The sequence below is a fragment of the Mustela lutreola genome, chromosome 5 (genome assembly GCF_030435805.1).
Source record: "Mustela lutreola isolate mMusLut2 chromosome 5, mMusLut2.pri, whole genome shotgun sequence".
Lineage (NCBI taxonomy): Eukaryota > Metazoa > Chordata > Mammalia > Carnivora > Mustelidae > Mustela > Mustela lutreola.
Genome location: NC_081294.1, coordinates 104,231,472 through 104,250,845, shown reverse-complemented (window position 1 = coordinate 104,250,845; position 19,374 = coordinate 104,231,472). Strand labels below are relative to the sequence as shown.

Sequence of the window (19,374 nt, the reverse complement as noted above, 5' to 3'; positions counted from 1 at the left end):
GGCAAACGAGGAGGGAAAAACCTACAGCAAAGAGGGTAGGAAAAGCTGAGAAAGAATCCTGCCATAAGCCCCACCCAGTGGATCAATAGTCAGGAGAAACTCCTTTTCCTGCTTATCTCTGTGGAGTGAAGGGGCTGAACCCCAAATCTGGGACCTCATCTTTTAAGACTTCCACCTGAGAAATGGACACACAAAAGATCTAGTTTCATAAGCCAATGGGGCCTGCATCCTTGAGACGCACAAGGCTAGAGAGAACTAAGTTCTTTTTTATTTTTTTTTTAAAGATTTTATTTATTCAACAGAGGAAAGAGAGATCACAAGTAGGCAGAGAGAAAGGAGGAAGCAGGCTCTCCATTGTGCAGAGAGCCTGATGAGAGGCCCAACCCCAAGATCAGGACCTGAGCCGAAGGTGGAGGCTTAACCCACTGAGCCACCCAGGCGCCCCAGAACTACAGTTCTTAAAGGGCTCATGCAGACTCATGGCGGCTATCATCCAGGGCCCAGAGCAGAGAGGGAAAACTGAAAGCACCCAACCTCTCTGGAAAAGAGGCCTATTTGCTTATCTTAAAAGCTTTAGCTTGAGGGACAGGCTTCTCTTATTTATTTAATTTATTTATTTAGATTTTATTCATTTGAAAGAGAGACAAAGAGAACATGAAGAGGGGGAGGGAGAAGCAGACTCTCCACTGAGTAGGGAGCCCGATGCAGAGCTCAATCGCAGGACACTGGGATCATGACCTGAGCAGAAGGCAGATGTTAACTGAGGTACCCAGGCGTCCCTACAGCAGGCTTCTCATTTAACACATATCTAGGGGCTGACTGCAATCCTCTCCAGAGATCGAGAGGCTGGCAGACACTGTCATTTCACTCTTCTTCTGTCCTGCCTCATGCCACCTGTATCTCCCAGAAAGGAGCTTGTGCACATGTATTGCACCTCAGTTTTTGTGGCTGTCACCCAGGGACAACCTTTGATCACCCAGCTCCAGTGGCTCCTGGGGCTTATTTTTTAAGAATCCTACAGGACTGCAACAAACAGACACAGTTCTTAACATGCTGCCTATCCCCCTTGTCGCCCCACCAGCACACAGTGCAGAGGCAGCAGAGAGAAAAGTCTATCATCTTGTCTTAGCCTGGAACAGGAACATTTGCATACTTCAAAAGCTGCTGCTGGAGGGACAAGGCTTCTAATCAGCTCGCATCTTGCTTCTGTCCAAGATCCTCCGCTGTGGGACACTGAGAGGTCTTGGCATACCCTTAACTACTGGAACCACTTTTATTCAACATAGCACTGGAAGTCCTAGCCACAGCAATTAGGCAAGAAAAATAACAGATACCCAAATTGAAAAGGGAAAAGTAAAACTGTCACTATTTGCAGATGATATAATCTTATATAGAAAAAAAAAAACCTTAAAGGCTTCACCAAAATCTGTTACAACTAAAAAACTCCATGAAGTTGCAGGCTTTCAAAAACAATACCTGGTGATTCACAGACCTGTACCCCTGGGGATAAAAATACATGTTTATAAAAAATAAAAAAATTTTAAAAAAAACAATACACAAAAATCAGTTGCAATTCTATACACTAATGACAAATTCCAGAAAGAAATACTAAGAGAACAATTTCATTTACAATTGCTTCAAAAGGAATAAGAAACCTATAAATTTAACCAAGGAAGCTCTTTCTCTTCAATGAGGTGGCCAAGTGGTTTGGTGGTAGTAGCCTTGTGGCAGATACAGAGATGCCAATTTTTGTGAAGACAGCGATCGACAACACCATTGCCCTTGAGATGTAGCCCAGTGACACCACTGAGAATGTCAAAGCCGAAATCCAAGACAGGGAGGGCATCCTTGTCTTGATTGGTAGTGTCTGATTTTGTAGGCAAACAGCTGGAGGATGGCTGCACCTGCTCAGACTAAAATATTTAGAAAGAGTTCACCCTGCTCTTGGTGCTTCACTTCGGGGGTGGCATCATCAAGCCTTCCCTGCACCAGCTGGCCCAGAAATAGGACTAAGACAAGATGATCTGCTGCTGCAAATGTTATGCTCACCTGCACCTCTATGCTGTCACCTGCCGTAGGAAGTGTGGCCATACAACAACCCATGTCCCCAAAAGATGGTCAAATATGGCCCCTCTACTGGCTCTTCCTTTGCCCACAGGGTGGCCTCTGTCTGAACCCCAAGGTGCTGAGACCTCAAAAAAGCTCCACTTTCACTGAAAAAATTTTTTACCAAGGAGGTGGAAGACCTTTAATCTGAAAACTAAAAAGTGTAACACTAATGAAAGAAACTGAGAAAGACACAAATAATTGGGAAGATTTTCTGCTCATGGACTAGAAAAATTAACACCATTACAACATCCATACTACAGATTCAATGCAATCCTTATCATAATTACAATGGTAATTTCACAGAATAGAACAATCCTAATATTTATAGGGAAGTACAAAAGACCCCCAAGAGTCAAAGCAATCTTGAGAAAGAACAAAGTTGGAGTCATCATGATCCCCAATTTCAAAGTGTATTACAAAGCTGTAGTATGTAAAGCTGTAGTATTCCAAACAGTATGTTGTTGGCATTAAAATCAACACCAGTTTAATGGAACAGAATAGACAGATCAGAAATAAACCCACAAATATATAGTCAATTAATGTATGACAAAGGAATCAAGAATACAATGAGGAAAGGACAGTCTCTTCAATGAATGCTCTGCAAATACTGGGCAACCACATGCAAAAGAATGAAACTGGATCACTGTCTTAGACTGTACACAAAACTCAACTGAAAATGGATTAAAGATTTAAATATAAGATCTCAAATCATAAAACTTCTAGAAGAAAACAGAACATCGGGATCTTGACATCTGTCTAGGTGATGGTGTTTTGGATGGGATACCAAAACCAAAGGCAACAACAAAAAGAAACCCAAATAATGGGGATTACAGAAAACTAAGAAGTTTGAGAATGAACAAAGTTTAAGAATGAAAAGTCAATCTGCTGAATATTTCCAAGTCACATATCTGATAAGGCATTAACATCTAAAAATGCATAGCAAACGCCTACCACTCAATAGCAAACAATCTGATTTTTAAATGGATAGAAGATCTGGACAGACATCTAAGGATGACATACAGATGGCCAACAGGTACATGAAAAGATGCTCAACATCACCATTCCTCAGAGAAACAGAATTCAAAGCCCCTGTGAGATATGAACTCATCCCTGTTAGAATTGTAATTACTTAAAAGACATAAAATTACAAGTGTTTGAGAGAATGTGGAGAAAATGCAACACTTTCATGCTGTTGGAAATGTAAATTGGTTTAGCCACTATGGAAAACAGTGTGGAGATTACTCAAAAAATTAAAAACAGAACTACCATATGATCTGATAATTCCACTTCTGGGTTTTTATTAGAAGGAAATGAAAACACTCTCTGACAAGATATCTGTACCCCATTCACTGTAGCATTATTTCCAATAGCCAATATATGTAAACAACCTATGTGTCCATCAACCAATGAATGGATAAAAATGGGAAATACACACACACACATACACAACTGAATAAAACGAGGAAATCTTGCCATTTGTGGCAATATGGATGGCACATGAAATAAGCTAGATAGAGCAAGAAAAACCCCTTATCACCATTTTATCTCACCTGTATGTGCAATCTACAAACCAAACCAAACCCCCATCTCATAGATACAGAGCACAGACTGGTGGCTACTATAAGCAGAGTATGGGTGAACTGGGTGAAGGTGGTCAAAAGATACAAAGTATAAGATAAATAAGTCCTGGGGATGGTAATGCATGGCATGGTGACTAAAATTAACGTCACTGTATTTAATATTTGAAAGTTACTAAGAGTAGATTTTAAATGTTCTCATAAGAAAAAATAACCGTGTGACAAGGGATATTAAATCAATTTACTGTGAAGATCATTTTGCAATGCATGCATATATCAAATCATTATGCTGTACACTTAAAACTATACACTGACATATATGTCAATTCTTCAATTAAAAAAAAAAAAAAATGTGCCAAAACAGATGTACTGTGATCTAGATTAAGCCACAAATACAGTTTAAAACTCTTGGGCTTTGTCCACTCAAACCTATCTTTCTTGATCTTATTTACCTACAGTGAGTTTCTCTGTTCAGAATGTATTCTGGGAACATGTTTTTACAGAATGACTTTCAAGACAAAAATGGCTAACATATACATACACAAACATCGCTCAGAGAGGGAGAGGTACCTGTTCATTGTCAGTCTTCATTGCAATGGTATTAAAAGGAGCACGTAAATAATAAACTGAACAGGTTTTGTCTAAAAATAAAAAAAAAGTTCTGATTTGTAGAGTTTGCTGAATTCCCTGGCCCGGCTATGGCTATTTGAAGCTACCGACACGATGTCGTCGAACCCGGCTGCTCAGCTTCAATTGGCATTTCTGACACACAGATGAAACAAAGGTCAGTGACCTCCAGAACACCTGTCACAGTACAGTGTGGTAACACACAGCAGAGGGCTGGACTTTGAGTACTTACTAGTTTTGAAAAACGCAACACTGTGCTTCTGTAATTCAAATGTTTAATAAGGGGTGGTTTAACAACTTGCTCACACGGAAAATTAAACCATCAGCTCTGAGCCTGTATGAGTTGGTGCCATCTTGCAGCGGAGGCAGAGAGCAGACCAGAAGCTGGAACGAGACAGCCAGCACTTACAGTGGGATGAAAAGAAGACACACTCTTCAGACTAAGTGGCTTCTAGGATGTTGAGTGGGGGGGGACGGGGCACAAGAAAGGAAGCATGCGGAAGGGGGTTCCCCAGTTTAGGGTGGGGGTGACTGCCCGGATGTGGGGGGTCCCATTAGCCACCCCCAAGGATTTCAGCAGCAGCAGATGTGAGGAGAAACCTGGTCCCCCAGCCTCATCTGGCCTTGTGACTTACGCCGGGCTAGAGGGCCTGCAGGCAACTGATGCTCACTCTACCCATGAATGCCCAGCTTAGGCCAGGCATGCCCACAACTGAGAACTTCTCAATGTGGAGTAAATCAATCCCTTCTGAGGAGTCAGCTGCCAACTGTTGCTTCGGAAAACAAAAAACTGGTTAAGTAAAAACTTTTAACCATCAGGTCTAAGAGGTAACATGAAAGTCCCTTGGGCTCAATTAGTCTAAGTCTTCACAGAAAGCAGACTCTTCCCCTAGCCTGAATGACAAATCAATAAAAATGCAGCCTTTAGAAGTTCAGTTAAATTTAGGAGGGGAAAAAAAATCCCTTCTCTTCCAAGGCCAACATCGTGTCTCCTCTTTATTTATTTATTTTTTTAATTTATTTTTTTTTTAAAGATTTTATTTATTTATTTGACAGAGAGAAATCACAAGTAGATGGAGAGGCAGGCAGAGAGAGAGGGAAGCAGGCTTCCTGCTGAGCAGAGAGCCAGACGCGGGACTCGATCCCAGGATCCTGAGATCATGACCTGAGCCGAAGGCAGCGGCTTAACCCACTGAGCCACCCAGGCGCCCCCGTGTCTCCTCTTTAAAACTTAGTGGTCTTTAATGGGTCTATGCCCATTACCAAACCTCTCTTTCTTAAGCCTCACCCCTGGAGCGGGGCTGAGCTACCGTGTGAGAAGGCCCCAACAGTTTCACGCAGTGGAAAACCGGACTGGCATTTCAGACTTTCCCTTCCCTTTGTTTCGCCCATCCTCCTGTCTGTCCCTAACATGAGCTGAAGACCTACCACGTTGGCAGAGAGGACAGGAGGACAGTTGCAGAGAGTGCAAAGGATCCCCATCACCATGCACACAAGGGCCAAGCCGCTCTGATGCGTGAGGGCATCCATGTCTACCTGCTCCCTCACTGTGCTCAGGACAGGTCTGCGTGCCCAGAACATTCCAGGTTCACCCTCTCCGCTTCAGACCCTAGCGGCTCTCCCTGAAGCCTGTTGTGATCAGCCACGACAGCCACCCCACAATGCCAGCCACAAAGTTGCATCTCTCCTCTCTTCTGCCCTAACACTTTCCCATGCATGTAATCTCATCACTGCATCCTCAGTGTCCGTGTCCTTGTCCCCTGCTGGGACCTCCTACAGAGGCCCTACACCTCCGACACGCAGCAGGTACCCCGTTTATGTCTGCTCAGGGTTTGGCGGTTCCAGCATAGTTCTCAGGAAAAATGGTTTTGCAACATCAGAGGCCTTCCTTTAAATAGCTTCATGTAAATATGTACTAAAGCTAAACGGAAAAATTTTGTTTACTTAGTGGCTTTAGCAAGTACATCGACAAATATTTGGAGCATCTACTGTGAGTCAAGTCCACGTGCACAAACTCAGCATCAAGCTAACACGCTGAGGACACAAAAAAACATTTCTAAATGTGAACAGGCACTGCCAGGGATAACTGAGGTCATGTTTCCAACTGCAGATCCCTTTTTCTCCAACTTTCTTTTAAGAAGTCAAACTTGGATGTGTGCCTTGGAAAAACATGGGAAATAGTTAACAGCACGTGAGACATTAGCTCCAGGGAGATCAACACTCCACATATAATAATGATTTGGGACTAGACAGAAGCTTCATCTTTAATTTCCTAGGCTTGCCAAAGGTGACTGTGTTAGGGAGTAAAAATTAGCTTTAATAATAATTTCCGGATGTCTATGGGGCACACACAATGGCGTCCCTTCCCCAAGGTGAGAACTGATCCAAAGAATGGTAGGATGAACAGTCCAGCAGGGGATGCTGAAAAGAAGCATCACCTTCACCTCATGACCGGTATGGGGGAGACATGGCTGGCAGGTTCTGGAAGTTTTCATGTAGAGAAGCTAGGCTGAGGCCTGCAGGACAAGGAAGCTGCCAACAGTTGATGCCATTAAAAAACGGAGATGGAGCTCAAGTATTGGGCACTTAGGACAAATTCAAACATTTTTATCAGTAGGGAAGCAATGAGCAGAAAGTATCTCGTGATTTTGCGTGCCTCTCTCCCCTGGTTGCCTGCACCAGCTACTTCTTCTGTTTTAGAGAGAATACCATGAGCTAGTAAGAGTCTTACTATTAAGAACCCTGTTGTGCCACACCTTAGAGGACAAGTCCAAAAATCATGAAAAGCCTACTGGCCAAGCCACCTACCAGGAAGGCAAGGATTAGGGGGAACAGAAGTTGGCGAATATGGAGAGAGTAGAGGTCTAGGGGCAGTGAAGGGCAAGGACAGACCCAAGAGTAGACCAGTCTCGGGCTGGGAAATGGAAATGGGGCTGGAGGGTTGGGTTGGGGTGGGGTGGGGGGCAGAAAGCTGCCAGCAGGCAAGGCACATGGGCTCCCACTCTCCACTAAAGAGTTCTACAGGTGAAAGCTGACTTTCTCCCACAGTTTGAAAATGAAGGAAAGGTGCCCCACAACTCCCCAAACAAAAATGCTCCCTAAAGGTCTGCTTACGTGCCCATCAGATCATCCTCCCCTAATAGGGATCACTATCCTTAGGGGCTTGGAGAATGGATCACAGTTTCATCTCGTGGGAGGCTGTCTGCTGCTGGCTCACAGGCACAAACTATACACACTCTTTATTGGCCCCTGGCCCCTGTCAAAGGGAAGCGGGATTCAGGGTAAGATCTGACAGGACAAGGAACGACTAGGCCAGCTGTCCCACAAAAATACTGCAGAAGCCACAAATGCAAACCATGTGTGGAACTGTACATTTTCTAGTAGTTGTTACTAAAAAGTAAAAACGGGCAAAATTAATTTTAATACTGTTTTAGGTACACTACGTACCTAAAAGATATTGTCACATGTCATCAATACAAGACTGATACTTTTAATGCAATAATTTACATTCTTGTTCATACTAAGATGGAGCATGCGGTCTCTACCTGGAGCACGTCTCTAACGAGCCACATTTCATGGAGGTCTAGGGCACAGGCTGGGCATGGCTGGAGCAGGGCTGGGGGGTCCTCTCCTGAGCAGTGAGGGTCAGGGTCCCCATACTCAGGAGGGGAGGGCTGGATGGCCAGAAAGGAAAAAAATCTTTTCTGACTAGATTTAACCAGAACAGACCCTACCCATGAACCAGTGATCCGAGTCCACAGTATCAGATCCTGGATGCCACTATCTTGTCCAGTAGCTCTTCAACTTCAGAACGAGTCAGCATCATGTGGAAGGCTTGCTAAAACAAATTGCCCAGGCCCTACCCTTGGGGTGCTGGGTTCTGGAGGTCTCCCTTTGCAGTTCTGACAAATTTCCAGGGCTGCTGCTGGCCCAGGGAACCACGCTTGGAGAACCACTGATCTAGTCTAACCTCTGGCCGGTGAGTTACCTCCCCAGACAGCTTTTCCTCCCAAGTGCTTAATTTACTTGAATACCTCCCTCAGGGATGAACTCACTACCCACAAAACTACAAAGAGGCCTTGTCCGTTCGAATCATTCTTTCCAAAGTTGAGCCTAATCTGATTCCTTTAAATTTCCCACTGTGTTTGCCTTCCTCGGGGCCCAGTCTCTCCTGCACACGAAGCCTCACAAACCCGAAAACCTATTCTTTCTCCCTTCCTACTCCCTGCCACTCCCACACCCTTTGTATCTTGTTTTAGGCACTTCTGACAGGCTTAGTCATGTACATTATTACTGTAGTAAAGTTCTACTTGTTCCTAATCTTTACAATTTTAAGATTAAATAGAAGACTATAAAAGTATGAATGAACTCCCCCAAAACTGATCTCAAAGCAAGTTTCCATCACAGCCAACTTGGACAATTCAACTCCCATTTCTTTTCTTTTCTTTTTTTAAAGATTTTATTTATTTATTTGACAGACAGAGATCACAAGTAGGCAGAGGCAGGCAGAGAGAGAGGGAGGAGGAAGCAGGCTCCCCTGCTGAGCAGAGAGCCCAATGCGGAGCTCGATCCCAGGACCCTGGGATCATGACCTGAGCTGAAGGCAGAGGCTTTAACCCACTGAGCCACCCAGGCACCCCTCAGCTCCCATTTCTGATCCTACTATTCTCAAACAGATGAGAAAAGTGAATGTGCTTTTAAAGCAGTGACACCCCCCCTCCAGGGGCATCTGAGTGGCTCAATCAGTTAAGCATCTAACTCTTGATTTCAGCTCAGGTCATGATCTCTGGATCGTGTGGTTGAGCCCCGCGCCAAGTCCACATTGGGGTCGGGGTCTGCTTTCTCTCTCCCTCACCACCACACTCTCTCTCTCATAAATCAATCTTTTAAAAAAAGATAAAGCAATAGCCACCCCAAACATCCATGCCCCAGACTGATGTTAGGCTCTGACAATGCTCCCATCAGTCTGCAATGAAAGAAACAAGTTTTCTGCTAAAGCCAAACTTATTCAAGTTCAACAGCTATTCTTCATTCAGACATCAGGTCCTTCCTGGTTTCTCATTGCTGAAACACCTTTTCTTCCCCAAAATGAGGATGTAGAGCTTGTCAGTGGAATTTCAAAATCAAGTAGGTCTCCCCACCCCCCCATCCCGGGTCTGGAAAGTGCTGTGCAAAATGCAGGTCAGGCTGCTCTCACTCTGTTCTCACTCAGCCTTTGCCTTGGAACCTTGATTTGCCAGAAAGCAGCAGGCCTCTGCTGAGCTCTGCTGGTGACGGGCCTTCCCTTGCTCTACCGCAGTGCAACCGGGAATATTTTCTGGAGCTGCTCATGGGGTGTCTGTGCTCCCTGACTTCACAAAAATGAACAACCTCCTCTTATAGTACAGGCCACCTCTGCACCACTCTGGGGCTTCTCCGTGGCCTGGGAGTCGTCCATTCACAAGAGAGGGCCCAGGTGACCCAACTCCAAGGACCCACACAGCCAGCTGCACCCACCCTCTTGCCCACTGGTCTCCCGTCTTCTCTCCCAGAGCTCCATGCCTGCCATGGGCATGCTGGCTTTTGGGAGTGCTGCGCTCTCCATAATTCCCATGGCCGAGGCTTGGAGGAAAATGCAAGAATGGGGGAGGCACTAATAGTAGGTACTGTAGGGACCCTAGTGGGGAGACCCCTCTGCTTTGACCAGGCCAGCTCAGGAGAGGCTAGTGTGAAGTCAGGATCAAGAAGTCTCCTTTCCCTATACCAGCCTGACTCCTGGACCATGATAGCAGGTCCCTGGAATTGCACTTTGAGTCATGCATTTGGATTTAGACCACACAAAAAGGCAAAAACTTTAAGGGAACAGGTCCTTGTGTCTTCCTGGTTTGAAGGGATTGAGACAGGCTCTGCCCCGGGGTGCAGGGGTGGCATGAAGGCCAAGAGTCCAAGACGTGTGTGTGTTCGTGGACGGGGGCCACTTCTGGGATCCCAGACTGTCTCGGCCTAGCTGGGTGGGTAGTCCAAAAAGAAAATCATCCTCTGGAAAAGGGGCTGGCAAACTTTTTGTGTGAAGGGCCAGAGAGTAAACATCTTAGGCTCTGTGGGCCACACAGCGTCTGCAGTAACTTGTCTACTGTTGTAATATGAAAGCGACCAGAACATAACAAAGAGTGTGGCTGTATTCCAATAAAGCTTTACATACAAACCCAACCACACTCAGTCTGGAGGGTGTAGTTTGCTGCCCCCTGTACTAGAGGACACCTAAAAAAAGTTCTAGTCAGTCTCCTTTTGTCCTGTGTTCCTTCTCCTGCTCTCAGCTCTCACCTCTGCTGCGCCATGCTCTAAAAATGTCTCCTATTGATCTGTCCGTGACCTCCACGGCTTCTGGGCAGAGACCATCCCTGCCATATTTGGGGAGCAAGTGTGTGGGGATGGAAGACAGTGTTTACAGCCAACAAACCTCCCTGAGCTCTTCTAGGCCCTTGGCAAAAAGCTACAGGGCTCACACAGGAAAAAGGATTTTTGCTGATGACAAGCACTACCAGAAGACAGCACCCTGGCTTACAATTTCATTCCTTGTTAAAATGCAAACCCACGGGCGGATCTTGACGTCAAGGCTAAACCCCAGAAAGCAGTGCCGCCAGGCCCGCCTTCACACAGGCTGCTCCCACCCTCTGGGGAGCCCTTCCCATCACAGAGCCATCACCATTCACTTCAGCCTCCTTAGATGATGAGGAAAAACACTGCGGCTAGCCAGAGACATAAAAATTCTTTGTTATTGGAAAATCTAAGTGTCTCTCCAGGCCTGTGCAGCACCATTAGGTGACGTCAATGGCTCCGAGTATCATAGCTCTGCGTTTCTACTCTTCTCAGAACAGCAGCTAATTCATGGCAGTAAAGTCGTTTCTATTTAGGGCATCAGAAAAGACACGGCCCTGTGATGCTGCAACCCTAGGTCCTGTACTAAGGGACGGCCTCCTTTCTCTGAGAAACAGGAGGGGTTGGAAGGTGGCAGGAAGCCAGAACCTTGACCTTCCATTCCATTTGAGCTAACCCACAGCTGCAGGACCTACTATGCCCCAGGCAGGACAGGCTCACAGAGACAAGCACAGGCTGGTTACCGCTCTGGAGACGAGAGAGCAGTTAGGCACACAAATGGCCATGGTAACAGTGAGGGGGATACTCAGCAAAGAAGAACTTGGGGGCTTGAGTAGGGGATGGGCACTTGACATTCCTTGGGATGGACCGCAAAGGATGGGTAGAACTGGGGGATATGTGGTTGAAGAGAGACTGGTGACAAGGAGACTGGGGGGTCTGACTGACCGATAAAGAGAGGAAGGAGGAGGAATGAGCCTAGGTTGGTAGCAGAAGGCTGTATTTCGGACGTGAACTGTACTTGGCTTATTTCTGGCGTCTGCATGAATGAGCGTGAGCGTGAATGAGCTGTGCCCTGCACGGCAGCTTCACCTCCCGTGACAGGCTGACTCGCATTGTGTGGGTTCAGTAGTTTGTCTCTGAAGATCCACCAGGATGTCCTACACCTCTCCCTCCAGCCATGTCACCTCTCACGTAGACCTCATCCTTCCTCCTGCAATGTGTCAACTCTGCTGCCGGGAGAATTTATTTTTTTATGGAAGTCAAGTCCCTTCCTTTCCCAGAGGTCCCCGAGGACTTGCCTTTCTATGTGACGATGATACTAAGTGAAAGCTTCCTGATTCTCGATGAAATTCTCCGTGTTGAAAGAGGCATTTTATGTTGGACTAAATCATTCCCTTCGCTGTTCTAGAGTACTGTGAATAGTCAGATCAATCTTGAGAAAGAACAACAAAGCTGGAGGTATCATGCTCCCTGATTTCAAACTACATCACAAAGCTACAGGAAACCCAACCGTATGGTGCTGGCATAAAAAGAGACACATAGATCAATGGAACAGAATAGAGGGCCCAGAAATAAACCCACATCTATATGGTCAATTTATGACAAGCCTACAGTATACAATGGGGAAGGGATAGTCTGTTCAATAAATGGTACTGGGAAAACTTAACAGCCATATGCAAAAGAATGAAACTGGGCCATGATCTTAGACCACAGAGAAAAATCAATTCAAAATGGATGAAATACTTGAACATATATAATATCTGAAACAATAAATGCCTAGAAGACAACACAGGGACTAAGCTCCTTGACATCTGTCTTGGCTATGAATTTTCAGGTATGACACCAAAAGCAAATGCAACAAAAATAAATGGTTGAGACTACCGTCAAACTAAAAAGCTTCTGCACAGCAAAGGAGACTATCAACAAAATTAAAAGGCAATTTACCAAAAGGGAGAAAATACTTGCAAATCATATTAGGTAAGGGGGTTAATATACAAAATATATAAAGAACTCATACAACCCAATAACAAACAAAACAAAAAATCTGACCTAAAAGTTGGCAGAAGATCCGAATAGACATTTTTTCAAAGAAGACTTAAAGATGGCAAACAGGTACATGCAAAAATGCTCAACACCACTAGTCATCAGGACAACGCAAATTGGTAACACCAGGAGGTTATCCACTTACCTCTGTTACAACAGTCAGTGTCAAAAAGATATGAAATGACAAGTATGGCTAAGATGTGGACAAAAGGGACCCTCAGGCACTGTTGGTGGGAATGTCTATGGGCACAACACTGTGGAGGTTCCTCAGATTTAAAATGGAGCTATAATATGTTCTAGCAATTTATTCCTGGACATTTATCCAAAAGAAAGGAAAACACTAACTTGAGAAGATATATGCATTCCTAGGTTCATGGCACCACAGTTTACAACAGCCAAGACCCAGAAACCACCTAAGTGTCCACTGATGGATGAATGGACAGAAAAATGTGGAAAAGGTATACAAAGGAGCATTATTCAGCCATCAGAAGGAAGGAAATCTTGCTATTTCTGACAACATGGATGGAACTTAAGGTCATTATGCTAAGTAAAATAAGATAGATGAAGAAAAACACAGATACTATATGGTATCACTTATACGTAGAAGCAAAACCCAAAATGAAAAACCAAATATAAAAAGATACAAAGAACAGATTGGCTGCTAGAGGCAGGGTAGGGGCAGGAGGGAGGTGAAATGCATGAAGAGGGTCAAAAGTACAAACTTCCACTTATAAAATAAGTAAGTCATGGGGGTATAATGTATAGTACCATGACTATCATTAACGCTGCAATATAAATTTGAAAGCTGCTAAGAGAATAGGTCTCAAAAGAAGATCTTGTCCCTAGAAAAAATTTTGTAATTATGTCTGGTGATTCATGTTAATTTGACTGACTTTAGGGATCATTTTGCAGTGATCACTTCAATTTGACACAAGTATTGAATCATTATTTTTTTATTAAAAGTGTGAGGCATGGGTACTTTCCATGGGCCGAGTCAGCAGCTGAAAGTCACAGGCTCGCAGCGCCCAGACCCTCCTCCCCTCCAGAAGATGCCTACTCGGGGATGGAGTGGGGGGGGGGTGGGGGGTGAAGGGGGTGAGGGGGTGTGAGCCCAGGCATCCACTGGCTCTATCACCCAGCAGTTCCTCTCCTTGCCTGGCCAGCCTCTACTGTCAGATCCTACGCTATCCAACTCCCCAACATGCTCCCCTAAAATGTATTATGCCCCCCAAAGACCTCCATATCCTTTCGAGAGATTATTCCTTCTTTTAAAATCTCCATATACCCCCAAGGCCATATTTCATGTTTTCAAACATAGATTACTGGTAATTACACTTCTTCAGTACTTTTTAACCAATAAATTTTAAAGCATGAATGAAAATATGCATAAGCCAGTATTAAAAGTATAATTAAAAGATATACCAATATCAAAATTGCTCTCTACGATAAAACTCTTTTAAAGCTCTTCACTTTCATAGCAATTTATTAAAATTCCGTTACTCCTGAAAACAAGATTCTAATGTATTATTCTACATGATGTAATAGTAAAATGAAATAGTGTTCATAGTACTAATTTTTACTAATTTGGACCGACTGTTTTTGATAGGAATTTGTAGGAGGGAAATGCTCAAATACATATATGTTTGTCATTTGTTTAAGAAGTTAAGATAGAAAAAAAAAAAGAAGTTAAGATAGAAAAAATAGAACAGTTTTTATTTGGAAGAAGAATTTTATGCTCTTATTAAGTATATTAGTCTTTAGTGGTGGGGTCACAAACTAAATCATAACTGATGTGCATTCTTAATAAAGCAGCAGAAGCTTGCAGGAGATTTTTTCCTTAACTATTTGTTAAAGGAGCCTAATTTTGCCATAAGCCTCCTAAACAGAAAGACAAGCAGAGAACAGTGATGGGAAAGTAATGCATGGTCAAGCTGACAAAGCAAAGGAAGGAAACGGAATACCATACCTGCTTATTATTGTCAGTGGTACAACACAGTTTCTTGAGGGAGACAAAATGCCTAATTTTCCTAATAACATAAATGATCAGTTATTAGTGATTCAGATAGGAGATGATTCAACAAATCAGCAAATGAAAACATCAACAGAGTTTCTTAAAGCGAAACCCCAGGGTCCATTCCAGGGAAGATTTAAATTTTTAACAAAACATAGTCTATGGAAAACCCACTCTTCCTACAGAGCCCACACATGCCTTTGGAAACTGGGCTTCCCTATTAGTCACAGTTGGCTCAGAAGCACTTTCCTAATGGGTATTTCATCTTGCTAAAGACTCCCGAAGCTTGTCTCCTAGGTATCTTCCGTGATAGGATAAAAGCCTACTCCAGGCAAAATTGGTTTTAATTCCACTGACACTAATAATTTTACAGCTGATATAAAAAGCAAAAGACTCATTTGGACAATGACCAAATTACATAGCTGCTGTTTTTACGTTAATATTCCATATTCTTTCACAGCGTGGTCATCACCGTGAGGGCATTTTTCAGGCAGAGAAAACTCGTCTTAATTCAAGGTTATGGACAGAAGGCCAAAACAGCCTATAGTCTTGCCCATGACCACAAGGGAGACCAGAAAGAGACTACAGCTGCCTCAGGCCGGCACAAAAGTCAGTTCAAGGTAGATTTTTCTACTGACAGTAGAACCAGTAATTCCACAAGTTTATGGGAGACTTTATAGGAATAGAAAGAGTCTCCCCTCTGTCTCTCTTCCTTTGATTCAACTTCCTCTAGAAGAACCTGAAGAGAGCGTAGAAAATGCCGGTTATTCTATAATGAGCTTCACTGAACCGGAATGGGTGAAATTTACATACATTTAATAAGAATTTCTTCTGACCGTACACTACCTACCAGTGGGAGGAAAAAATAACACTACCTCTAGACAAAAGAGCTTCTCTCTTACCTGTAAAATCAGAAAGATCAGAAAAATTCATTCTGACAGAAATTACCAAGCAATAGTGTCTCCTCTGCCTTGGTTACCTAAGAATGCTGGTCACACACACAGAGTCCATCTTAGCTCAAGTGTTCTGAGAAGATGGTCTAAGGGTGGTGATAATACCAACATGACAGCCATCATGGCCTCTGCTGGTGGAAAGGGCCATGCCAAGGGGACCCAGGAGGACTCATTCCGTGCTCATAACCCTTGTCAGCCTGCCAGGGCCCCAACACTCAGAGGGAAGCTAAATGGCAGGAAACACAGACAGTGGTCTCTGAACTGAGGGGTAACAATTTCAAAATTTACCCAACAAGTAAAATTGGAGAGGAAAAGACTTCCAAGCACTTTGCTCACTATACAGAATGTTTTGATTTCTAACCACCCGACGATTTGGAAGGAACTCAGGTAGTGCTAAGAGTCACAGGCAGGACCTTCCACTCCCGGTTACTAGGCAGACGACTCATACCTCTTCTTTCAAAACATCACAACAGGTGTCCCTCCTAAACTGTGCTATGAAGCTACTGTTGACCTTCTAGTCAGTTTATAAAGGCTCCTCAGTGATATACTCTTTGGGGATCCTGTTTGGCTTTGTAAACCCTCTCACAAAGTTTAACTGGGAGAAGGAAGAGAAATTACGTATTTACCTTCTTGAATAGTCTTCTCTGATAATCTGAGATGAAATGAAATCAGATCACCTCAGCTTCTGGTCAAACACATCTTTCTCCTCATAAACATGACCTCCAGGGCTCTCTGCCGTGTGCAACAAGCCCAGAGCCAGCCCGGAAAGAAGCACTACAGAGCCACTGCCTCAAGGAGAGAAGGCTGACTCAGGGGCAGGGCCGAGGCCAGCGAGCCCTGTTGTTTTGTTGTTGCTATGACAGGGGAAGTCTAAACACAGCTCCTTTAGAGGGTAGTGGGGATGGTGGAACCACAGATGAGCAGGTGAAGGTGGGCAGCTGGGGAGATGTCTTGTAAAGCCCATCGGCAGGAGAGATGGGGAGAGAAAGCCACGTCTGAGGGCTGTTGCCAGCCACATGGAATTGTCCACAGTATATCCTATGCACAGCCGCAATCTACCATGTTTGGGGGCCTAACGCTTACAGTGGCATTTCAATACGTAAACCCAATGCGTACATGAGCCCTTCAACTAAAAGAAATCAACAAGTTCGCTCTCACCCTCCTTGGCCAATCACTGGAGTGATCTTCACGTGCTGTTGGATGCTGTCCCCAGATTTCCGTCTTGCATAGTAAACCCCCTGCCACTCCTACATAGACAAAGATAGCTTTTAAAATCCTTCCGTCAAAGCTTATGGCTGCTTCTATAGAGGGTCTCATCAAGTTAAGCAGTACCATTCCACTAAACACTCCATCATTATACCCACTGTAATGCTTACTACCTAAGACTCATGGTCACGATGCACAAAAACCCCAAAGACAAACGTGTCCGCCTCCAGGCTGACCTTTCAGGGTCCAAGGACAGTTGAAGAGTGGGCTGAGTTGCCACTCTCTGACCTCTGGGTGTAGCAGCCCCAGGTCAAGGGATTCTTACAGGGTCTTCCTTAAAATATTGATAGCAACCTCTGAGATTGGTATTATCAACCTTAGAGATAGGTAAGCCGAGGCTCAGAGGGTGTGACTAATTTGCCCACATTAGGAAGTGGAGAACATGGTTGTAAATTCTCGTCTCTTAATTCTCCTCGAAACCTGTCCTCTTCCTACTCTCCTACGGGGCATCCTACCCAAGACTTCTCTGCCAGTAGTCAGGCTCACTGCCCCTACGGTTAAAAAAAATCGATGTCATATAAACCCAAACTTATTTTTTTCCTAAAAAGTGGTCCCTCGTTAAACGAATACAGTGCTTATTTAACTACTTACATTGGAGGAAGCAGGATGAGAGAAATCGTATGAGCAAACATTCTGAATTCTTAAAGACAATGCCCAGGGAGCTCCGGTGGCAGGAGACACACTCCTCCTCTGGAGGGGGGAGCTTGAGGAAAGGTGCCTATGGCACTCACTGCCCCGGATACACTGACACGACAGCTGTCTGCAGGAGCCTGGCTCAGAGACAGGAATGAACCTATAGCAATGATGGGTTGGCTATCTTCACCCCAAGGATAAACTCTCCTGATGCAAACTCATCAGATTCTACAGAACCGTTAAGGACCACATTTGTTTGGGATCCAAAATTAATCCAACAATTGACTTGTTTTGCAAACATAAGAGATCTTTCAGTGAATTATCATCTTAGGAGAAGAGCTCATCTTAATGACATGGCATGACATGACATAGAGCTCATTGGGGGGAAAAAAAAAGCTTTGGGGAGGAGTTTGCAGAGCTCTTTCACTGACCTTGCCTTTCTTGATGCACGTGTTGATGGTATCGAGAAGGTCGGCCCGGTTTTTATCACTTTTGGGCAGCTCGGCGAGCTCCTTGCCCAGCAGCTCGCCTTTGTGGTAGCCCATCATTCTTTCAAAGGCTGGGTTGACGTACTGTGAACAGGAGGTGGTTAGAGGTGAGTGCGGGTACACTGCGTGCCCCCAGGAGCACTCGCCGGCACACAGAGGAACACATTGGACAATCAAATAGAAGTTCCAGGATAAGCACTCTCTGAGGTAGGTGTCAACTGGTCCTCCCCTTGCCACTACAGTGCCCAGAGTGGCTGCCTCACTCCTGAGCGGTAATGTGCTCACTGAGCACACCGGCCTCTTGGTTCCTTCTGGGACACTGGAAGACATCTCTTAGCAGACAAGAGCCAGAAGCCCTCATTGAGGACAGCAGCCTCTCGGGGGCCTTACTCGTCTTCAACTGCCCATGAAATAAAAAACAAAAACAAAAACAAAAAGGAGCTAGAATAAAAATTACTTAGTTCAACAGGTGGTGGGTTTATGTTAGCTGCCTCTCTGCAAGACCGAGATTTAATCTCCTGTGCCTCCTTTCTGATTGCCACTATCTACTAACTGATGCGACGGCTTGGGGCCACCTTCCAGCTCTTGTGAACAATACATGTAATTAAGTAGTTAGGGCAGAAAGCAGCCCTTTCAGCACTGGGCACACATGGGCATGAGAAGAGACGCCCTTAGCATATTTTGAGGCCAGCTTACTAACAGGTTTCTTTCCACAGTTCTGCCCGGGGCCCTAGAATTCAGAGCTACTTCCTTGCCTGACTCCCAGCTCAGCCTCCCATTTCTTCTGAAAGAATAATTCCTGGATGAGAAGCTGAATGAGGGGAACGAGACAAAGAACATGGGGGAAAATAGGACCATATGGCTTCTAAGTCATGGATTTCTTTGGGCAACAAGCACATCCATCTGCTGGTTCAGACACATTCTTGCAAACCATTATCAGTCACTCCTGCGCTCCATTACAAGGACCGCAGTAAGAACCCAGGTGATGTGGGGTCTCTTGGGGAGCTAGTCCCTTGAGAACAAAGCTTCTACTGACACCATGAAATCCAGAATCTGGAGAGGTTCAAGGTTGCTCTGGAGCCTTAGCAGGTGGCCTTGTAGGAGTGACAGAAGAGAAGGGGTGGTGACATTGTCTTCACTGACTTCCCATCACCTACCTGTGGTGGGCACCACCTTTCTGGGGCTGGGCCGCATGGCCTCTCACCTCTGGGCCTCAGCCCACATGCTCTCTCTACTTACAATACCCTTGCCCACCTCCATGCCCTGCCAAGTCTGCTCTGTCCCTCCCTCCTCTAGCAAGCCATCCTTGA

The 19,374-nt window shown here is 44.8% G+C and overlaps 1 protein-coding gene and 1 pseudogene across 4 annotated transcripts in view; one reads left to right on the top strand and one right to left on the bottom strand.

Annotated features, from left to right (window-relative positions):
- The window catches only part of PDE8B (phosphodiesterase 8B), a 265,319-nt gene that overhangs the window by 74,461 nt on the left and 171,484 nt on the right, over positions 1–19,374 (bottom strand). For all 4 annotated transcript variants that reach the window (XM_059175296.1, XM_059175295.1, XM_059175294.1 and 1 more), the window contains exons 8-10: positions 18,008–18,148; positions 16,836–16,924; positions 14,680–14,740 (exon numbers count right to left, since the gene is read on the bottom strand). In XM_059175296.1, the coding sequence (XP_059031279.1) occupies positions 14,680–14,740; positions 16,836–16,924; positions 18,008–18,148 (291 nt within the window). The remainder of the gene's footprint in view (positions 1–14,679; positions 14,741–16,835; positions 16,925–18,007; positions 18,149–19,374) is intronic.
- Positions 1,740–2,217, top strand: LOC131831493 (ubiquitin-ribosomal protein eL40 fusion protein-like; annotated as a pseudogene).